This window comes from Fringilla coelebs (genome assembly GCF_963513975.1).
Source record: "Fringilla coelebs genome assembly, chromosome: 8".
Taxonomy (NCBI): domain Eukaryota; kingdom Metazoa; phylum Chordata; class Aves; order Passeriformes; family Fringillidae; genus Fringilla; species Fringilla coelebs.
The window spans coordinates 24,739,647-24,761,020 of record NC_140066.1 but is presented as its reverse complement, the minus strand read 5'-3'; the positions used below and the strand labels follow the sequence as shown (position 1 = coordinate 24,761,020).

Below are 21,374 nucleotides of genomic sequence, written 5' to 3'. Positions count from 1 at the left end.
GCCCCAACAGGAATGCCAATCCCCTAGCACACACAGGAAACATATATATTTTTTATTTTTTCACTGACTTTTTTAAAATTCATTCAAATAATGCTTCAGAGGGGAAAAGGCACTTACAATCACAAGATGACAGCCAGAGTTTTTTTCTTTTTTTTTTTTTCTTTTTTTTTTTTGGTGACCCAGCAGTGCAATTATTCTGCATACTGCATGCATATCATGAGATTAAATAAGAAATAAGGTCAGGCCACAGAAACTTCAGAACACAAACAATGAACAAATAAAAAATCTCTATCATCTTGCTAAATATCTTTGGGGAGAGTCATTTACTCCCTAACTATGCCTATTTGTTCCTTAAACTATAGGGTTTGGACTTGGTAGAAAATATGAGAAGAATCAGGGCTGTAATATGAATATTCACAATGTAAATGTATATACCTCATGTATCTCCATTCAAATCAAGGATACGAGATGCTCCACAGTGCTTTACCTGTGCCTTCCATACCCATGTTGTTGTGACAAGGAAGGGTCTCTGAAAACCCCAGTCACACCCCACTGAGCATGCAGCACACTTACTACATCCAAACCCACACAGAGCATTTCAGAGCAAAACACAGGTTCGATGCTAAGGACTGCAATATTCCCACAGAAGTATTTATTGCACGAGATTTGTGCAGGCAGGGACATGTCTCACCCTGCCCGCTGCCCATAGATTCCCGTTCTGTTCAAGGCTGGCCTAAGCAGGGCACTCCGCTCCCTCTCCAGCTCCTCCCTCGCCCCGCCGCGCATCACCCAACAAACCCGGGGAGAGGGCTGCGCTCGGAGCCTCAGCTCCGCCAATTCACACCGACATCCATTCCAAACCTTAGCAATTCAGCTGAGAAACTGCTGGTGGGAAGGAGAAATGAGGTGACTGCTCAGAGAGCCCTCTCAGCGGCCTGGCAGTAACCTTGGCATCGGGACTGGTGTTTCTCGGCGGGGCTGTCACACAGCGCACACGGATACACACGGACACAGTTACTTCTCCTTCAGCCCTGACGCCTCACAGCAAGCCCGGCAGCGCTGCCCGGGCAGGTATCTGCGCCTTACCCCCGTGTTCAACCTGACAAGCCCCACCCCAGCCCGGGCTCCCTCCCGGGCCAGCCCCGCTCCTGGAGCGGGATGCTCCGGGAGGAGAGCCGGGCGGAATCCGCATCCCCGGCATCCCCCCCGCACCTTTGCCAGCCGCCTCCCGCGGCGGCGGGGCTGTCGCTCCTTACCGTAGAGCAGGTTTCTGGTCACCTGCCCGCCCATGTCGGCGCAGCCCCCGCCCGGCTCCGGCTCCGGCTCCGCTCCGCAGTCCCCGGCCCACGCGGGACCCGGCTGCCCCGCGCCGGCTGCCTCCGCCCACACCCGCGCCTCCCGCCGCGGCACCGGCGCTCCGAGCTGTCATCTTTATTTACATAAGAAGGAGGAGACTTCGCTTCCTGAAATAGCTGCCGGCATTTCACCGATAGAGCGTGTCCCCCCCTCCCCACGCGCAGCGCGGAGCGCGGCAGGCGAAGGCACCCACGAGCGGCGCTGCCGGCGCCGTGCGGGGCTGCCGGCCGGGCTCCAACCCGGCGGTACCCGGAGCCTCGGCAGTGCTCAGAACAAAGCGGGAAGCACCTCTCGCTCCACGGGGCAAAATAAAGAAAACAAAAATTAAGAACTCATTTATAAAACCAAACCACTCTGGTCATCTGAAACTTTCGCTCCCCACTGCAAAACCCTGGAATAAATTAGAACGGGGATAAAGAAAAGTTAAAATTTATCACCACACCAGTCTTCGAACGGCTTTTGCATGTTAATTATTGATTATTTAATAGTTTTATTAATATTAATAATTATTAATTGTTTAATAAAGAAGCGCTCGAAAGGCAGAATGGCTCGCCACAGACTGAAATAATAAAAACATTACCCCCCGTAAACTCTTTTGTGCGGGGCTCGCATGCTCAGCCCAGATACAATGCTTCCTGCGCTCCAGCTCATTACCTCTGCTGATGGATAATGGCCAGCGTTAGAAAAAGCAGGGGGATGCCGAGAACGGTGCAAGGAGCTGCGCAGGGGACCGCAGCCAGGGATGGTCCCTCTGTTGCTCCCTGCATCCCGCAGTTCATGCAGGAGCTCACTCGTTTCCTCCTCTCCAGCACCGCACGCCCCTGCCCACTCACTCCTCTCCCTGCATCTCTCCTGTCCACTGCTCTGGGGGTAAATTAACACAGCAGGCACCGAGCTGCCACAGCCAGCGCCGGCAGATCCCAGCTGGCTCGATGGAAACCAGCTCATGCATCTTTGCTGCGCCGCAGTCGCTCCCCTCTCTGCAAAGGAGCGGGAGTCAAACTTGTGCAGCCGCGAGAGCAGCCCTGCCTCCCAACTCTTACCATGGTGTCGGGCAAATCCTGCCATCCCACTGTCTCCACTCTGCCACCGGAAAAAAAGGGAAATAAGATTTTCTCCTCCCTGTGTTGTAAGGATTATTTGCTTAGGATGTCTGTGTGCTGAGGTCTCAGCACTTCTGGAGGAAAAAAAAAGAAAAAAAAAAAAAGAAAAACAACAAAAAGAAAAGGAAAAAAAAAAAAAAAAAAAAAAAAAAAGCAGTGCAAAAAAAGCCCAAGCCAAAAAGCATAGTCAGGGTGTTTGCACTAGTGCTGCGTGCTTGAGGAAAGCTGTGTCCAGCATTTTCAACCTGCAAGAGGAGCCTCTCCCGAGCCCTCCATCCAGTCACCACTGCCGGCTCACCCCTGCTCCCACCTGCCCAGCCGAGACGCGCACCCGGACTCCAGAGCCAAGCAGCAGCTCTTCCTCAGCTGAGCAGCACGCAGGCAGCACTCTGCTCATCCCTGCCCAAAGTCACACTCTGCAGAGCTCATGGCAGCTTCTTGGCAGAAGCAGAATCTTGCTCTTTTTTCCTTCTATTTTTTTCCCCTCCCCAGATGATGCTGCATTTACAGCAGCAGCGAGTGGGGTGCCGACGTGCCCCGAGCACCGTGGTGTGGCCCCTGTACCCCCAGTGGGTGCAGGACATCTCTCAGGTCACACCAACCCATCACAGCACCCTGCTCTGCTCCCTGGCTGCTGGGGACCCACAGATGCCACAAGGACACTGCTGCTTTCATCTTCTGGGGGGCACCTCACCCTCTCAGGCAAAGGGTCCGGAAATTTACACCATCGAATACCACGTTTCACTTGGGGGAATGAAGATTGACTTGGACATTCAATCCCAAGTTTTCTCCCTCAGTTTCTCATTTCAGCTCTGCTTTCCATCGTTACCTTAATCTTGCTACAGCTCTGTGAATAATTGACTTCTTGGTTCACTGCCTCAAACAAGAGATTGCTAGAAAAAAAAATATAGTTTCATGTTGGCCAAAAAATGAATGCTTTGTGCGTCTCACTGAACAAAATGTTTCTTTAATTCAAAATGAACCATTTTATTTTCAGAGTTATTTTTACCTCATTTTTTCAAGTTATGGTCATTCAATCCAGCTCTGAAATGATGTCCTTAAAAAAAATTAAAATTAAGCCCTTTGTTTTGAATACAGCAAAAGGAAAAGTGTGAATTGCTATCATGTCTTATTATTTTATTTTTTCCAACTTATTGGCTTTGTTTGTTTGTCTGAAGGGGAGGGTGGAGAGGGCAGACTGCCAGAATGAGTCATCCTGTTTGGCAGAAAATTATAAACAATTTCAATTGATTTTAAAATTGGGGTTTTTTTTCCAAAAGAATCCAGCATCCCCTCCCACCCCTGAGCTTCCCCCAGTGCCGTGGAGCAGCTCCTGAGGGACACAGACCCTCAGAGCCATCTACAGCAGTAGAATGGCCTGTCTGCCCTGTTCTGTGATAATTCCTTGAGGATTATTTGCCATATGGCAAATCTTTCCTTCACAGACACATCACCCTGAAACTTACTGCTGATTTTTTCTGGCCACCTCCAAGCCCATTTCAGACCTTTATCTATTCCAAATTACTACACAGTCTTTCATGTTTCAGGCTCTCCTCTGGACAAAGGGAAATCCTTCCCACTGCCCTGTTCCTGTTTCACAGTTCTCTCTGTCAATACACTCCAGGTCCCCTTGGGCTGTTTCTCTGCCCTTGTCAATAAGGATAAGGCCTCCCATTTTGGCCTCAAGTATAAAAATCAATAACATCACCATTTGCACACCCTTCTAAATCACTGACAAAGGTACTTGGTTGGACCCAACAAAAACCCAGCCCCTAAATCCATTTCCATTCATGAACTGCATCCAGCAAACTCTGGCCAAGCAGCAGTGTTGCTGTCCAAGCCAGGAGAAATCTGCAACAGGAGTATTTTGAGGCAGTGTCTGATCTTGCTAAATATACTTATTAACCACAAGAGTAGGATGCTGAGGCTGCAGAGCACTTCTGAAAATAGATTCATGGACATCAAGCCATGTATTAGTAAAACCTTGGATCTTTCCAAGCAGCCTTGAGCAGGCAATGGGGCATCTCTCCCAGCCCTCCCAGGATAAAATCCCCAGCCCTGGGTACCAGGCAGGGTGACCAGGAAGGGTTATGACTATCTGCATTGCTTTCCTGGTGTCCTGGTGTGAAAGCTGGCAGGTCAGCAAGGAGGATGCCAAAGAACCATCATGGTCTGGGAAAAGACATCCCAATGGAGCCAAACAGCTCATTCAACCCTGACTGAGGGAAAGCAGCAGAGATACCTGCAGGGAACCACAGCAGGGAGAACCAGCTCTGCAGAGACCTGTCTTGCACAGGAGGAAACACCAAAGATACAAAGAGAGAAGAAGAAAAAGATGAAAACTCAGGGAGATCAAGGAGAGGAAAACTCAGGGAGATCAGGGATAAGATCATAGTTCTGCACAGGCCAGGCCAAGAAAATGAAAATCCAGTTCATGCAAGTCTCATGCAGCTAGAAGTCCTTTGGAACTGGATTTGGCTCTATGGAGAACTGGAGTTTACACTTTGTGATCGAGACAAAACAAGAAATAAAACCTCTCTTGATGAGGATCACATCTCCTTTAACGATGCTGCAGGCAGAGAAACAGTCCGAGAAGTTTCCTTGAATATCAGCATGGGTAAAAGGTGGGAACTCTGGAAATCAATCTAATATTCACCAGGCACATGGAATCTTCTCTCAATGACTTTTAAAAAGGTTTAAAAGGTTTAAAAGCTGCAATCAGTTTCTCTATTACCACTTACACTTGACTCTATGGTAACAAACAGATTGACTAGAAATTGCCCTTTTTCACTCAACGCAGTAGCTCTCAGCTACTGGAGTTCATCTGGGAAGATGGGATAATTTATGGGAACACATTCTTAGGTCTTTTTTCAGCATGAGTCTCTGACTGCTGCTAGGGGGAAGCTTCACCTGTACAGAAAACAGATTTCCTTCAGGAACCTCTGCCATTGTAACTTCAGAGGAAAAATTATGTTCTCAGCAGGAAAGCATCCAAGAAAAAATGTCTCACCAGCATGCACAAGAAACAGCTAGGAAACCTTGCCTTCTATGCATTCTTTTAAAATTAATTTATTGCCACCAACGGAGGTGACTTAGACAAAAGGTGTCTCTCCACCTTCAATCCTTTTTCTGCAATGCAAAGACACAGATACTGCTGCAGCAAGCAATATGCTGATTAGCTGACGTTTATGCAGCCATTTGGGAATATAACGAGTTATGTCATTATTAAGCATTATTTTAAAGCTGCAGCTCTGGATGAAAGCCAAATCTCATAGTGTGAGTCAAAGGAAATTCAAAATTCTGGCCTAAATTTTTAAAATCGAAATCACGACTCATACCTACAAACTACGGCACTGCCACTGCTAACCCAGGTGGCTCAATTACCCCAATACAATTCTCTGCAGGCACAGCAGGAAGGGGAATTTAAGGACAGGAAAAAATCTTTAGGCTGACTAACCACCTCCCATTTGCACTTAGCTTAAATGAGACATCAGCTGTGTTTGCTTTAGTGACAGGAGCTGCAGCAGCACAGTGGTAAAGGCTGTCTCTGGCAGGGCAATAAAGACATCAGGGAGGTGTTGCAATGGATGCCCAGGTTGTGAAGGAGAGCCAGAGGCCTCATGCCACTGCTCAAGGGCTGCCACCCCTGTTTATGTAAAACCAAAGATGCCACAGGACGTCCAAGTCTTAACCCTGACGCTGCCAGCACTCAGTGTTTCATCATAACCTCCCTGCCTGCCTGCCTGCAGGAGTGGAAGAGAGAAACAGCAATGTTGGAGAGGGACAAAAAGCTGAGCAAGAAGAAGGATTTCTATGGAAAGCAACTGAACTGACCTCAGGCCAAATTGCACAACATTTTTCCATCAGCATGTACATGCTCACAAGCCCCCACTGGATGGGGGGTTTATCTTTAACGAGAGTGACTCAGGGCATGAAGGTGTCAGGAAAGAAATTATTGCACCAAAAGCCAAGAGTGCTCCCTCTTCCTGTATACTTTTGGGATAATACATTGAGAAAACTCTGTGGGAAACTAAGAGGAAGCAAGGACTAAAAATCACAGAATTCAATATAAGATGTGCCTGGCAAGAAAACACTAACCAGGAGCTTTTAAATGATACAGAAAAACTGTGTCTGTCTGGGGCAAGGTCCCCTGCAATCTGCCAGAAGCCCATTCCTGAGGGCAAGTATCATGCTGTGCATGACACCAACCAGGCCTTCAAATGCCTCCAGCTCTGACCTTCATTTCCATGCTAAATTAATAGCTTTGCCTCTCACTGCCATTTCACATTCCCTCTTCAAGCACAACAAGATTCAGAAGAATCTTAGGCTTATCCAAATAAAATGGAAAATGAATATAAAAACACGTCACCAGAAGAAACACTGTAATTTTTTAAACCAGAGAAATGCTGAGTTATAGCACTCACCTGAATTAAATTGACTTATGTTTTCAGAACTACAGAGAAAACTAAAGTTTCTATCGTAAAGCAAATATTTTCTTTAATCTCATGAGAGATTTTTTTACTTCAACTGGAGGTACGGCACAATGACAACATGGCAGGACTGAGAAATGTGTTATTTCAAGCCCAGTTCTGTGGCTATTAAATATTTGGAAACTCTGAACAGTATCACATGATAAGGTTCTATGGCAGACTTTAGCAACCCAAGTGTAATGTCTGTCCACACAAAGTTACAGGGATTACTGGTATAATACATACATACTTTTGTATTATATAAGTAGCTCATTCACACTTTATCACAGGCAATATCCAAATTCTGCACTGAAAAACTAAATTACCAGCTGGAATCAACAGTATTTTTATGGCATTTTTGCTTTAACATGTGAGTGCAGAGCAAACACCACATTCACTTTCACAATATTACTGTAGAAAATGGTGATGCCTCTCTGAGCTAAAGAAGCACATTTTGAGTTTTTTCAAAAATTTTAAAAAGGATCTTTTCAAGCAACAGGTTACTTCATTCTACCAATCTTCATTCAATGCCCTCTAGAAAGGGCACAGGCTGGACTCTGTGGAACCAAGGAGGTAAATAAGGTAATCAGAAAGCACCAGCACCAAGGTCAGGTAGACAGCTTCCACTCCAGCACGTGATAGCTTTTGGGAGCCTGACTTTGTAATCTAAATAACGTTCCCTTGCCAAAGAAATGCAGTTGCTAAAGATTTTTCTTAGCAGATACTACGATAAGAGTGAATAACCTCTCTGTTCCTGTGCCACCCTTTCCCAGAAAAGCCCCTCACTTACATGCAGGGATGTTTGTAACCAAGCAAAGGCACTGTATGTTTGTGATGTAAATATTAGCCCAGCAGAGAAACACCTTTTTATTACCCTGCTGAAAGTCCTCCAGAGAGGACACTGAAGGGCAGCAGGATCCAAAAGAAACTTTTTGGGCTGCCAAGATGGGCAGGCAGGCTCACACCTCATGTCCATGAGAATGTCCCCCACTGCTGGTGCCCACAGAAAGTTATAGCCTGGGCTTTGAAAGGCTCTGGGTCACAGAGGACACTCAGTGATCCTCATCCAGGAATGGCTCCTCAGGTAGCCCCTTCCAGCCCAAAACTGCCCTGTCTCCTGCTACAGGGCCCTCTCAGAGGAAATGTGACTTACTCACAGAACTTTCCTGCGCAGAGCTGCTTTCACAACTCTTTCACATTGGTCTCCAGGGAACCAAAGGAGCTGGAGGTCAAGTACTTCAAGTACTACTTTTTTAGCCCTGGTGAGAGGAATCTTGCTGGTGTAAATACCAAACCAATCATGTCATGCCTGTTACAGGTGTTGCCCCTTCCCACTTCCTCTATTCATCTTTTACTCACCATTCTCTGGTCTTCTACTTCCCCCTCACCAGATACTGATGCTTTGTACCTCTTTGTGGCCTTTCACATTTTACCTGAAATTTAGCCTTCCTCCCTTGATATTATTTCTTCTATTATTCAAACTAAAAGACATTTTGACTCCAAGTCAGTCTCACAGAAGTATCCTGAAAGGTGCCAGATGCAGTAGACTGGGGGCAGCTATTATTGGAATGAGAAAAGTGTTTTGGTTCTTCAGCTCAGGAAAACAGGACTTAATCAGTCCTGTCTTTAATCAGACAAAAGATCACAGCTTTACCTTCACCAAATGCCACTTGTTTTATAGCTACTTTATCAAAGCACAAAGCAGATGAACATAAAGTGCAAATATTGTACTAAGTAGAGCAATGGTCATGTTTCCCTCCAGTCACTTCTCCATCCCACATCTCCATTTCCAGGAAAAGGGATCAGAGCAGGACGTGAGACTCATATTACCAAACACAGAAGAATGTCCATATCCCCAGGATCTAAACCATGCTAATGTATTCACCACTGCAGCATCGAGACTGAGCGTCTCTGACCTACCACAGCTCCTTCTGATCCGCCGCAAACTCCCGCAAACCAAAACAGCCCCAACTGCTCCTGCCATTGTGCCTCTTCCTCCCATACACCATGCCTCCAATCCAAAGGTCTTTTTCACTCCTCCTTCCTCCCTCCCCCAATTCTTTGTCTCTGCAACCTCTTCTGTGCCGCCCACACACTTGGAGAGTGGAGAGCAGACCAATCTGGCAAGCTCAAATAACAACAAAAAAAGGAAAGAAAAGGGGAAAAAAAAGTAGTTTTCTGGCCTGGAAGACTCCTCTGTATTTTCATCTGGAAGGAGCAAGCAAATCTCTTTTCCTTTCGCCATGAACCAAAGGGAATGGCAATGCATCCCAAGGCCTTGCATTCTCACAAATCAGCCCTCAGAAAAATAAGGGGCTTGTATTTCTTCTGGACACACAGGCACCTTTGAATAGGAACATCAAGCTTCTTTTCAACCTTCTCCCAGCCCCAAGCACCAGTTAAAAATATCAGTTTTTACAAGGTGGGGTTAGATTAGCCAGCTTTCTTGTTAGTTTTTCTTAAAAAGAGCTGAGGACAAGCTTTGCTGCCTGCCTGGAGGCTCCTTAACCAGCCAGGCAGTCGTTGGCACTCCATGGGCTGCTGGGCTGCCTGGGCACGTGCCCACACACACAGCACAGGAAGGGGGTTTGGAAAGGTGCAGCCCCCCCTCAGTGCCCACATGGCACTGGCAACATTTACCCATCAAGGTCCCACTCCTGCAATCTCACCAGCACATACAAAAAATCCACTCTGGCATAAAGCATCTAATGACATTAATGGCACACAGCACAGTGATACGGTCCAGGCATGTGGAAATAATCACAGGCCCAGAACCCAGGATGACTGATTTTCTTCCCATTCAACATATGTTTTACTTAGATGTCTGCTTCTTCCCACCCTTCCTTCTCTTGGTCTCCCAAACTATTATTTGGTTTTGCAGGGACAGAGAAAAACATCTTAAAACAGAAACATTAAATCACACCTATCTAAGAAAAAAAAAATGCTTAACTTAGATATAAACAAGATATTTTATTAAATACACACATTCCTAATAATAGGCAGGATTTGTCCCCAGCACAACTGGTCTCTTGAGCAGATAAAATACATCTGAAGTCTGTTCAGCATGAGGGGCTAAAAATAATGTTAGTGATTAGAATCAAGTTGAGTTTCAATGATTAATAAACACAGCTTATTAGGACCAAAGTGTATGTTCCACAGAATGACTCAAAAACTCGAAGCTATTCTGTGCAGCTATTTGCTTGTTCAAGGTGACCTGTGAGCCATACCCCAGGCTAGTAAAAACCAGCAGTTACATCATTTACAACACCAATCCAAACAGAGTGTCTCTCCCCTCCCTATCAGGTCATCTTAACTCAGCTGTTCTTATGTCCTGGAGACATTTTAGCTGCACAAAAGCATTTTCACTTTTGCAGCTTCGTGCCAACTATGATGATTTCTGTCACTTTAGCCTTATGTAGCCACATGGACAAAATGCCCATCTTTCAATGGCTTTATCAGCACAGCTGCAGCCACAGTCATCATAATGCTGAGAGTCCTCAACCAGGCTTTCACCCAATATCCACCCACACTGCTCTATTGAAAGCAAACTCTCACCTGTGCCTCTAAAGCAGATCAGCCACCACATTCTTCACCAGATTTTCTAAACTGGACATTTTCACCCATCTCCTCTTGTCGTGTAGCTTGAGGGGCCAGTACCAGCACCACTTTTGGTGGCAGCAGCATATCCTTATCCACAGGAGACACTTGCACATCCCAGGGGAATCCCTACTTGACTCTAACCCAGCTTTCACCTCCAAAAAGAAAACACAGACAACTGATGCTCAGCGCTCCCCAACTTCAACCAGATCTTCATCAAATTGCACTCGGCCACACTTCTAACTCACACACAGTGAACTGAGTCCACTGACACTTCCAAGACCTCATTCCAGGTCTGACTGTGGTCTCACCCCTACTGCAGAGACTATATGCCCTTCAGCTTCAGTGAGAGGACAGAAGAGAATGTTTCTCATTAATGCAGGGTAGTTAAGAAGTATAAATCTTTTTCTGTCTAGATTAGGATAGGAACATTAGACACGGGCATGACAAGATAAATATCTCTGCATGTTTCCTGTTAGCAGCACAGGTCTGTACACTGCATGGACACGAGGCTATTTCAGATGATGCTCTTTTTAACACCTTCAAGTGTATTGAAAGTCCACATCTTAGGAGTTTGTGATCTTCCCAGACATTAGTTTTTGCTTCAAGACAAACCTCAAACCTGCTGTTAAGGCAGAGGTTTATTTTTTAAGAGAATATGTACAAGACCCATACCACAGTGCCCCTGAGCAACTCCCCTTTGAACTGGCTGCCCTTGGGGAGCACAGGGAACCCCCTGTCCCTGGGTGCTCAAACACCAGGGTTTGCCTGCTGGTCACCCTTTCTGGATATTGTTCATGCTAGCCTAAAGCTCAGTAACTTACTTTTTTTCCTCACAGCCTACACGATATTGCTGACACCATTTATCCATCTGCTGCTTTGCAGGTCTGTGAAACACCTAACATGCTCAAAACTCAGGCAATGCAGAAAAGCATCTTTATTCAATACCTTATTTCACCTTCTAGCAAACAGAAGCGGTGTCTGTCTCCCACAGCACGGATGGACCCTTAGCTGGGTAAGACCCCAGTCTGAGTCAATACTTGTTGGGATTTAGACAACTTGAGCCAAGGAAGGAGACTTGGAAGATGTTGAAATTTGAGTGGGAGAGTTGTGTAAAGACACACAGAAATATTTAAAGGAAATGGGCACAATGAAGAGGAAAGACATTTTTGCTGGCTTATGAAAATTAAACATATGCAAGGCTTAATCTGCCACTACTGAAATCAGTAAGAATTTTGCCAGTGAAGCAAAACAAAAGCAGAAATGGAAACAACATCTGACATTTGCTTTGTCAGATTCATACAAATTGCTGTAGTTAATTGCCTATGAGATAGATAAATAATAAACCATAGGCAGCATATAATTTTAAATTTTCATTTTCACAGTACAAAGGTGTCATAATCTGGAGAGTTCTCATGCTTGTAAAAGCTGGTTATGCTGACTCATATTTAAGATGAGATTTTCCATTTGGATAGTCATGTTAAATCTATAAAGACACCAAGCAAAAGAACATGTGAGAGGAAAATAGATTTAAATACAACATAGAAGATAATTTGGATAAAATTTGTTGTAAGTAATTTATTGTCAAAATAGCCTTCAAACTTCTTGGAATGCACAAGGCAGAATATTTCTGTAAATTATAGTTTGGGAACTGATCATATAAGCCTCAGAGGCTTATCCAGTATAAATGAAAGCATCTGGCCTTGTATCTTTAAGACCATAATGATATGGCTCCTGAGCAGTCACTATGGAAAGCATGATATTCAGAAATTAATATCTCTCTGAGCACACAACATATAATGAAGATAACAAGGCAGAACAGAGAAACAGGACTTGGACTATCACATCTGGCATACTCGATGGATTAGTCATGCAGGCAGCAGACCTGCACTGGGGGACAGCAGAAGAATGGGGTAAGGAACCTAACCCTAAACAATTACCCTTTGGGTAAGCAGCAGACCATTATCAAGACAACACAACTAGAGCCAGGCCAAGCATTTCAGGGCACTCAAAGCTGGAGCTACATCCTATTCTGGGAGCTCTGTTTTTTGGGGACATTTCCACAATTTACAGCCTGTGGGATGCAATAGGCTCTGATATCATCATTTTCTAAATACTATCTGTGCAGCAGATGTTTTTGTGTGTGCACACTACCCCTCAAGCTTCTACCATCTGTTTTTTTACCTAACAAGTCAGGTGTTCATGTTTTTTAATCAAAAGAATAAAATGGGCATTCTTTTTGTCTTCTGAAGAAGAAAATATGGGGGTTCTTCACTTATTCTCTGCACTCTTGAAAAACCTTGTTAGAAATGAATAACAAAAAAACTGGAGCACTGGGTGGAATGATTCCCCTTTAGTCACAGGGAAAATTACAGAGTAGGACTGTAAAAGGGTGAATTAGCAGCACACACAATGGAACCTGACACCACCTGGCTTTCTTCTCCCTTTTTAAATAAGCAAAGAGTAACATGAAGAGGCACCATGGAGACAGAGAGCTCCAACACCAGGCAAGGTGTGGAGAGGAGGAAGAGCAATGCTGGATGGATACTGACATCTAAACATGCCAGCAAGGCCACCAAGGGCCAGGGGTGTCATGTCACAGGTGGGTCAGTCCCCAAGTCCTTTGAGGACCTCAGACTGCCACCCCTGACCAGCTGAGGGTCAGATCCGTGATGAGAGGCAGCCAGCATCAGAGGTACAGAACTGGGACACATCGCTTGAGAGCTGCCCTCTCCTCCACCCTCTTCTCACAAGGGATGAAAGCCAAGCAACAAAGAACTTTTTAATGGGCCATCACTGGTGATGGACCAGCTGTGACATTTGGCAAGTTGCTCATTATGAGCCCCAGAGAAATGGCAATCATTGCAATTGCCACGGGGCTTGAGCTCAGCATCTTTTCTGGTTACTGTTTGTGTACAGGAAGCTTCCCTGCTGGAGCAAGATCTTTTGCTATTCCTCCCTATTCAAATAGGAACTATATCATTAAATAAAAAAAAACCAAACCTGTTTTAAACCTATTTTAAAGTTAAAAGATGCAAAAATCAAACAGCATGAATGCCTTTCTTCATTGCCCAAGCCTTACAACATCATCACAATATCACAGTCCTCCCTCAGCCAGCCCGTAGACATTCACAGTGGTCTGAAACACTAACAGCAAACATGAACCCACCATATGTAGAAATAAGGTGTGAGTTCATCACTGATTAATGCACAGACAAGCAAAACTGTGCTAGCAGAAATATTTGGAGAAAGTGTATTTCCCCTCTCAAACCAAACAGCTACAATCACCCAACCACTAGGAAGAGGCATTACCATGAAGAGCTCTGTCTTGTGCCAGGGAAATGAGCACTGAATGAAAACTCATTATTAACAGGTCAGAAGCAATTAGTTGTTCAACCAGGAGCAGAGAAACTTTAGATAACTAACACACGTATAAAAACCATGGATTTACCAAAGTCAGTCAAGGAACTGGGAATGAGACTACTCAAACTGTTCACTGCACACAGAGCACCCAGTCCATGGTACCACTGCACCCACAGTGATCTTTCCCCATGTTCCCAGGCCATCTTCAAGGGATAACCTTCTGTGCAGCCACCACCATCATAGGCTCCTCTGCTCATGCTCCCAGCAAAGCAGCAATTTCAAGTGTGATTTTTCTTGCTTGTGATGTGAAAAATTATCAAAAGCAAAATCTCCTTTCCTAGAGGTCACCTACTCAGACACTTTAGTTGACACATGTTATCTTCAGTGTCCAGAGGGACTCTGGAGGATGACTGACTGTCAACAGCAATGAAATCTGGAAAAAACCCAGAGGTGTAACAGGGTTTGCTCCATGCCCAGTCCAGAGGATAAAGTCCACAGCACCCTCTTACATGGCAGCTCACTCATTTCACTGTGTTTATACCATCAGCTGTTGGCAAAACATGACTAAGGCACTTTATTGCTTTGAGGCTTAAGAACAAAACATCTCATACAGGAGAGAACCTGCTCTGATTGTTGACAGGCTGTGGGTGGAGATCAGGATCTCACCGGTCATTCCTCACTCCTCTTCCCAAGTGGAACAGTCTCTCCATATGCCTGTTTTCTTCCTGGTCACCAAACTTGTCTTTGCTCATCCATCTGTGGTTTGGGACAGGGGACAACACAGGGATGTTCAAGGTCATTCTTACCACTGCTCTATCCAAATGGGAGCCAAGGAAAAGACAAGGAGAGAAGGGCTTTGTCCCCCAAACACAAGAAGGGGTGGCAGCGGGGCAGCACAGCTGCCACAGCCTTTGCTGCTCCTTCACAGCCACTCTTCTCTCAGAGGCAGCTCCCTTTTGCCAGTGTTGAGCAGAGCACTGTTTGCTGGGTCATATAAAACAGGAGACAAGGAAACTAAATGGAATGCTGAGTGCCTGCATTGTGCAGGGTGTGAGTTGCACTCCTCAACACCACAGTCTGCTCTGTGCTCGTCGGCTTCGCTCTGCCGGGGCTCGATGAATTAGTAATCACAGGGAGCCCCAGAGCCTCTCTTCAGTCCAGGAGCTTTATGAGGCAAATGAGTCATGAGGAGTTAGAGGGACAGAACAGAGAGATACAGCACCAATGGAAAACACGTGCCCTCTTTCTACAGCTAGAATAGACCTAGGCCATCCTCCGAGCTCATCCCTTCTCTAAACCATTCTCACACTTTCATACAGCTGAGAAGAACATGTGTGAGAAAGGAAAGCAGCCATGTGTTTTGTCAAACCCCAGAAATGCTAAGTGTTTTACAGTTTAAGAGGCCAAGGTACCCAGTGCCTTACAAATACATATATATGCATGCTTCCATGATTGGAAGTAACAAAGTCAAATTATGCAGCTGTAGCACCAGACATGCAACTTCTGTTTAGCATCATCCTAAATTTGTTCACTATTTCTTACATCTACCTTGACACAAGCAGAGCAGCAGTAGAAAAACTAGATATAAATATACAAGAGAAAAACTGGTCAAGCAGAATGCAACTTTTCTTATGTTAAATGAGTCCTTCAAAACCCTCAAGATACCTGTACATCCATCAGAAAAAAAAACCACCCCAAACTTAAAAAAAAAAAACAAACCAAACCGAAACAAGAGAACCTGAAAGAAAGATTTTTAGGTTACATGCTATAAAACAGAAAAGACAACACAACAGCATGGCCAGCCTGCTACAAGCTGTCTTTAACACAAGTCTGCTGGGACATCTTTTGGAAAAGCACAGCATACATCTTCACTTTGGTTTAGAGTAACAGAAATTTGGGGAGTTTAATCACCTCATCTCAGCAGCAGTTTGTAAAAATGGCTTTCAGCATTCAATTAGTTCCCATTTCAGAATTAGCAAAATACATTCCCAGAGCTATCACAGAGAAAAGGCAAGAGATGTGTGCTCTCTCAAACTCCTGGCTGCTCTTAGAGTGGCTGGACACACTCCTCCCCTGAGGATTTTTAAAGTTGCCTTTTATTTCAATGTGACATAAGAGCATTTTGTTGTATTATTCCATAAAACCAGAACCCACCATCTCCAATCAGATCAAGGCACTCTCCATTTCAGAGATGATTTGCCCATTTTAACAAAGGGATCCATTTAAGTTGCTGTCCTCAAGCCCACCAGACCACATGCTGGGGTGAATGTGGAGGGGGAGGCAGGGAACACTGCCTTGTGCCATTATACAAATGCCTGGCAACAACAATGGCTAAAAAGGCTGAGAATTTAAATGACTTAGCATCTAAGTGGATTCATTGGAAATACTTTCAAATTTTGTCCCTAGCAGATAGCCTGAAGATATGCAAAGGCTGGAAAGTGCATTCAAGATGCTGAATCTGATGTTGCTGTCTATTTATGTCAGTACAGTTTCCAAATCAAAATACTAAAGCAAATGGTCTTCCCTAGGGAGCAGATGTTTGAATGCAGTGATGGGGACCAATTTAGGAACATAGGTACAAATGAAATGTTCATTCTGTTCCAGCCTTCTCTAGCAATGAGAATTGTGATTCACATAAAGGAGATGACTACATCAGAGACAAGAATGAAAAATTAATTTCCTTTTCTCTAACAGTGGACTGCTGGAATTTAGGAGAGTGTCTTTCCCAGTGAGATAGTACCTCATGCAGTAAGACAGTATCTGATGTTTTTAAAAGCAGCAGCAATGTTCTCCAAGTCAGACACACACAGAATACAATCTCTGAAGCTATTCTGCACAAATAACTATTTTTTCTTCTACTTGATTGCAAATTAGGTTTGAAAGGGCTTCTCTACTTCCTAACAGTGAGTGAAACAGTATGTGTGACTGACTTGTGGAAGCAAGAAAGCATAGCAAGTTCACTGGATGCTGCAGCATGTGATGATTTTCCATTTGCTTCTTGCAAGTTCACTGCCTTTGTATCTAAAAGACATTATTAAACTATTTATATTTCAGCAACATCTTGGCTCAAAGCAAGACGAAGGCATCATTTTGCCAGGCTCCATCCATCATTTCAGGTAAATCATCTCCATTATTTAGGATCCAGCTCCATAGCTGGGGCTGCATTACAGGGCAGCACTAGCCCACACCCCCCAGCCCTGCCCTCCCAAGCTGTGCCTTCCTGCCCCTGTATGCAAAGCAGTGGTTTGGGTTACACTCTGCAAACACCTTTCTTTTGTTATTTTGCATGGGTAAATGTGAGACCATGGCAGCCTAGCAACTGAACTGCAACAGAAGATAGGTTCAGAAGGAAATGAAGAATCATTTTCCTTTCCCCACTTGGTACCTAGTTTTTACTAAGATCAGAAACTACAACAAAAACCTGGGTTCTATTTCCAGTGCTGGCAATGGTTTTCTGACCCTGTCTGTCTGACCCTAGTTTCTAAATTCTCAAGATAAAGATTATAAATTTCCTCCACTTTGGACAGATTTGGAGATCTTCAAATGACAAGTACTATATAAAAGAGTGTAAGTTTCTGCCAGAGTACTACTTAATAAATGGCCTCTTAGACAGCAAAGCAACAGGGAGAGTGAGCAGCACCTAATCAAGTCACATGCACTCTTCACCAAGATCAAGCAAGAATTTATCTTTTAGATGGAGTCAAAAAGCCCCAGACAAGAGGGAAAGGACTTCTTTATCTGTTTCAGCCTTTTTTACCCCAAGGTTTTGACAAGTGTGGATCCAGCAGTAAATATTTTGTTGAGAGCTATTGATTGCTACTGTGATATCACTGATGCTCTGGCTCAGCACAGCTTCCATGTTTTCTCCACTGTCATTCTGAAATTTAGGCAGTGGCCAGCTTGTCAGTAAATTGTCTCTGCAACCAAGTCTTCCACCACTTTTCAACATCACTGCTTTACCTGCTGTACCTACAGCAGTCTGTGCTTGTGCCATAAATGAAAGGGGGATGCAAACTGGAACTGGACACCAGGCTTGAAATTACTTGTAAATTCTCACCAAGGTTATAAAAGGGACACTTGAATATGAAACAGAGATAGTGAACAAATCCTGGAATAAGCTTTTAAAGAGAGAAGGATCCAGGCCAAATGGAAACACACTAAGTATAATTTATAATGAGCAATGTGTAAAAAGCTATCCAAATCATGGAGCTCAAAATGAAAATAAACAGTGATCTTCCAATCGGGACAAGTACAGATAAGGTAAGTATCTGCTAAAAGGCTGAACTCTAAGCAACCCTTGGGTGTTACCAATTGCTTGAACAAGTCCTCAGTATGTTTCACTAAAGGCCAAAAAAGACCATAGCAGAAATACTGCATATTCAGTGTGCCTAACCTGGAATTCAGGATCTGTCAGTGTGACTGTTGCTCAGCAGTTAATTATGTAAAAAAATAGACTTGCAATCCACTTTTGCCTGCAATGAGCACAGCTGATCCTGCAAGATAACTGATCTGCCCAATAAGATGGAACAACATCTGCAGTCACCCAAACTACAATAAAGACCTAACAACCAAAAAAAGCCAAGCCTTGCTCACAGCACACATTCATGTACTCATTCCCATCTTGATCTGCAGGAGCACCAGTGGGGGTCAGCAGGATCGCTGTGAAATGTGAAATGCATTGGGTGTAAACACCTGGAAGAGTGTCAGCCCACAACAGAAAACAAAAAAATTCTCTTTAAAAACATTTTACCCACTTCGAGGTGTTTTTGCACATTTGTTAAGGCTCTTTGACAGATCACATCACCACTAACTGGTGGAAGTAAAAATTAAGTGCTATTCAGGTATTAGAAGGAAAAGTGCTGGGGGGCTTTTGGAGCACTGTTGGACAGCAGCAGAGATTACAATCCAGGTGGCTGAAAAAATACAGTCCCCAGGTAGAGCTGGGAGCCCCCAACCATGGGTTAAATTGTTTATTTAAACAATGTGATTTTCATCCGTGTTCATTTGCAGAGTGATGACTGCCTTTCAGTAGTTATTTGGTTTGAGAGGACAGATCCTGTGTCCTTAGCCTAGCACAGGTTTAGTTCTTAACTATGTAGACCCTTAAAATATAAAGTGACAACGCTAAAATGGAAACTTCCCCCCGCTCCAGGCTTCCCCAGACCTATGGGAACAGGCACCATCACCCAGCACTTCCTATCTTCCCTGAGGTGGGTGAGAGAGTCACTGAGTGCTGATGACAATGTCTGGCTGGCAGGCAGTCACTGTCCCATGGGAATGAGGAAATGTGCAAACCCACTGGGAGCAGGACCACGTGTCTGTCAGGCTGGCATCAATCACCTCTCACCACAGAGAGCAGGCAGCGCTGCAGGGAATGAACCACCCAGGCCAAAAGGGCTCTTGCAGGGCTCTGTAACCCCACACTGCTTTTTCCTGAGCCTTCTAGAAGAAAACAAAAGGTGAACCCTATTCAGCCACAGACCCATGAGATCACACAACTGCCCATCACTAAGCACAACAGCAGAACTTGGCCAGCTCAACAAGTATCTCAAGCGTTTCTTGCCAGGTACTTGAGTTTCCAGCAGAGATGCTGCAGTTTCTTCCAAAAATGTTGTCTTCTTAAACAAACTGGACAGATTGTTGTGGAGATGCTAAGAGAATGTCAATCTGCTAAATGTCAGAGGGATTTTGACTAAACTAGGAAGAAAAATAGTCAGGAATTACAGCTATATAATTAGTAACAAATCTTTAATTCTACATGTTTGGATAACAAGGCTGATTTAGAATCAATTGCTGAAGTGGAGCAGCCAAGAGGACAGATTCAGATCTTCTCTGTACCAGCAGAAATGCAGAGTAGCTCTACTGAAGCCAAAAAAAGTATGTTAGGCTGCAAGAGTTCCATCCTTACAGCTTGACAAAGCTAATTTAATGAAAACAGTGCTTTTTTTTTTTTTTTCCCCTTAATCATCTTTTTACCTATTCATGAAATGCACCCAAGACCACAAAGACTGAAGCTCCTCAAAGGCAGGAGCTGAGCCAGGAGCAGGTCCCAGAATGGCCAAATTTCAGGTCAAGTGTTTGTTTCAACATCTGAAAGCTCAGGCCCCAGACTCCTTTCCTTCTTGTAGTCTCTTTTTGTAAACAGACATTTCATTGAGGAAAGATATGAAGAGAGAAAAATCCTGGACAGCTTCTTCCTGCTTACATGACTGATCCATGGAATTGGGCTTCCATGGCTGACACCAGAATTTCAGCAGACTGTTAGGAAACTTAAGTAAGAAGCTCTTTTGAAATGAAAAAAAGTTTCTTTAAACTCACAAAAGAGCAAGAAAATCACAGCCTCTATCTGAAAACTGTTTTGTGAAGTGACACATCTTCCATTTTACACATTATTCATATAATCTGTAGAAGAGAGTCAGTAGCTGACTGACACCAAGATGTTGAACACCTCCCAGCCTGGAAATGCCTGCAGTGTGCCAGCTCTATGTAAACTGAATCTGGAGTTACAAGGACTAAGTGAGGGTGCTGCGTGTCACCACAGAAGGGATGTTGAATTTTATTGGACAAATTGTTATCTTCTCCCCCCAAGGAAGTTGTTGCTACCAGCAACTTGAGACACTGCCATCACCATCTCTTACAAAGGAAGCAAGGCCAGAAATTTTTGTCTCCTTTCTTATGTCAGGAAGGGTGTTTTTACAACAGATGAGCAAGAGTGGTGAAGAAATCAAAAATAATTCAGAAAACACGGGAAAAAAGCTAATACCAGTTGCTTTGGACACACAAAAAATGTATTACAGAAACATACCACATACAGTCTTGGATCCTCTTGATACAATCTCCTCTTGATGACTTTAACATGGTAGTCTTGGATGAGTCAGCGGGAGATCTGCCCGACTAAAAACCTTAGAGCTGCGCCCTCCAAAATTATCTTCACCAAAATCCAGAGAACTTCACAGCCTTAATGTGTCCCCACAATACATTTTGTGTCATTCCAAAGATGAATTTTGGCTTACCAAAATTCTTTGGCTAGTTAAAGCAAGGACAAAAATAGTGGTGTCCACCAAACTGAAAGGAAAACAACAATTTCAAAGCCATTTGTCTCCACAGTAATGCTAAAAATACAAAGGTGGCATATGGCATTCATATTGGGTCTCATCACTCCCCATAGCACCAAATAAGAGGGAGGCAAGTGCAAGGTGCAGATTTTGGTAGCTGAGTGTGATGCAGAGAAACGTGGGAGGGCAGAAGCTACTGGAGGGCACCAAGAAAGAAAGCAATGGGATGGGGCTTAGGTTTTGACTTCTGATGAGGGTATGTCTCATTAAGCATGAAATCATAAAATGGTTTATCAATAGACAATAACACTTTCTAAAGGACCACTACTGACTTGTACAATGAATATCACTACTGACTTGTACACTGAAAATCAAGCAAGTGGGAGAAATGTCAATGTTTTCAAGTCCTTGCTTCAGACTGTTGGAGTTCC

At 44.3% G+C, this 21,374-nt stretch overlaps 1 protein-coding gene across 2 annotated transcripts in view; it reads right to left on the bottom strand.

Annotated features, from left to right (window-relative positions):
• Positions 1-21,374, bottom strand: part of NEURL1 (neuralized E3 ubiquitin protein ligase 1) — a gene marked incomplete at both ends in the record, with an annotated part of 136,848 nt that overhangs the window by 75,922 nt on the left and 39,552 nt on the right. Inside the window, one exon of one of the 2 annotated variants that reach the window (XM_084209936.1) lies at positions 1,257-1,290. The exons of the other annotated variant lie outside the window; for it this stretch is intronic. Coding sequence (XP_084066062.1) covers positions 1,257-1,290 — 34 coding nt within the window. Of the gene's footprint in view, positions 1-1,256; positions 1,291-21,374 lie in introns of those variants that run through there. 2 annotated transcript variants of the gene reach the window in all.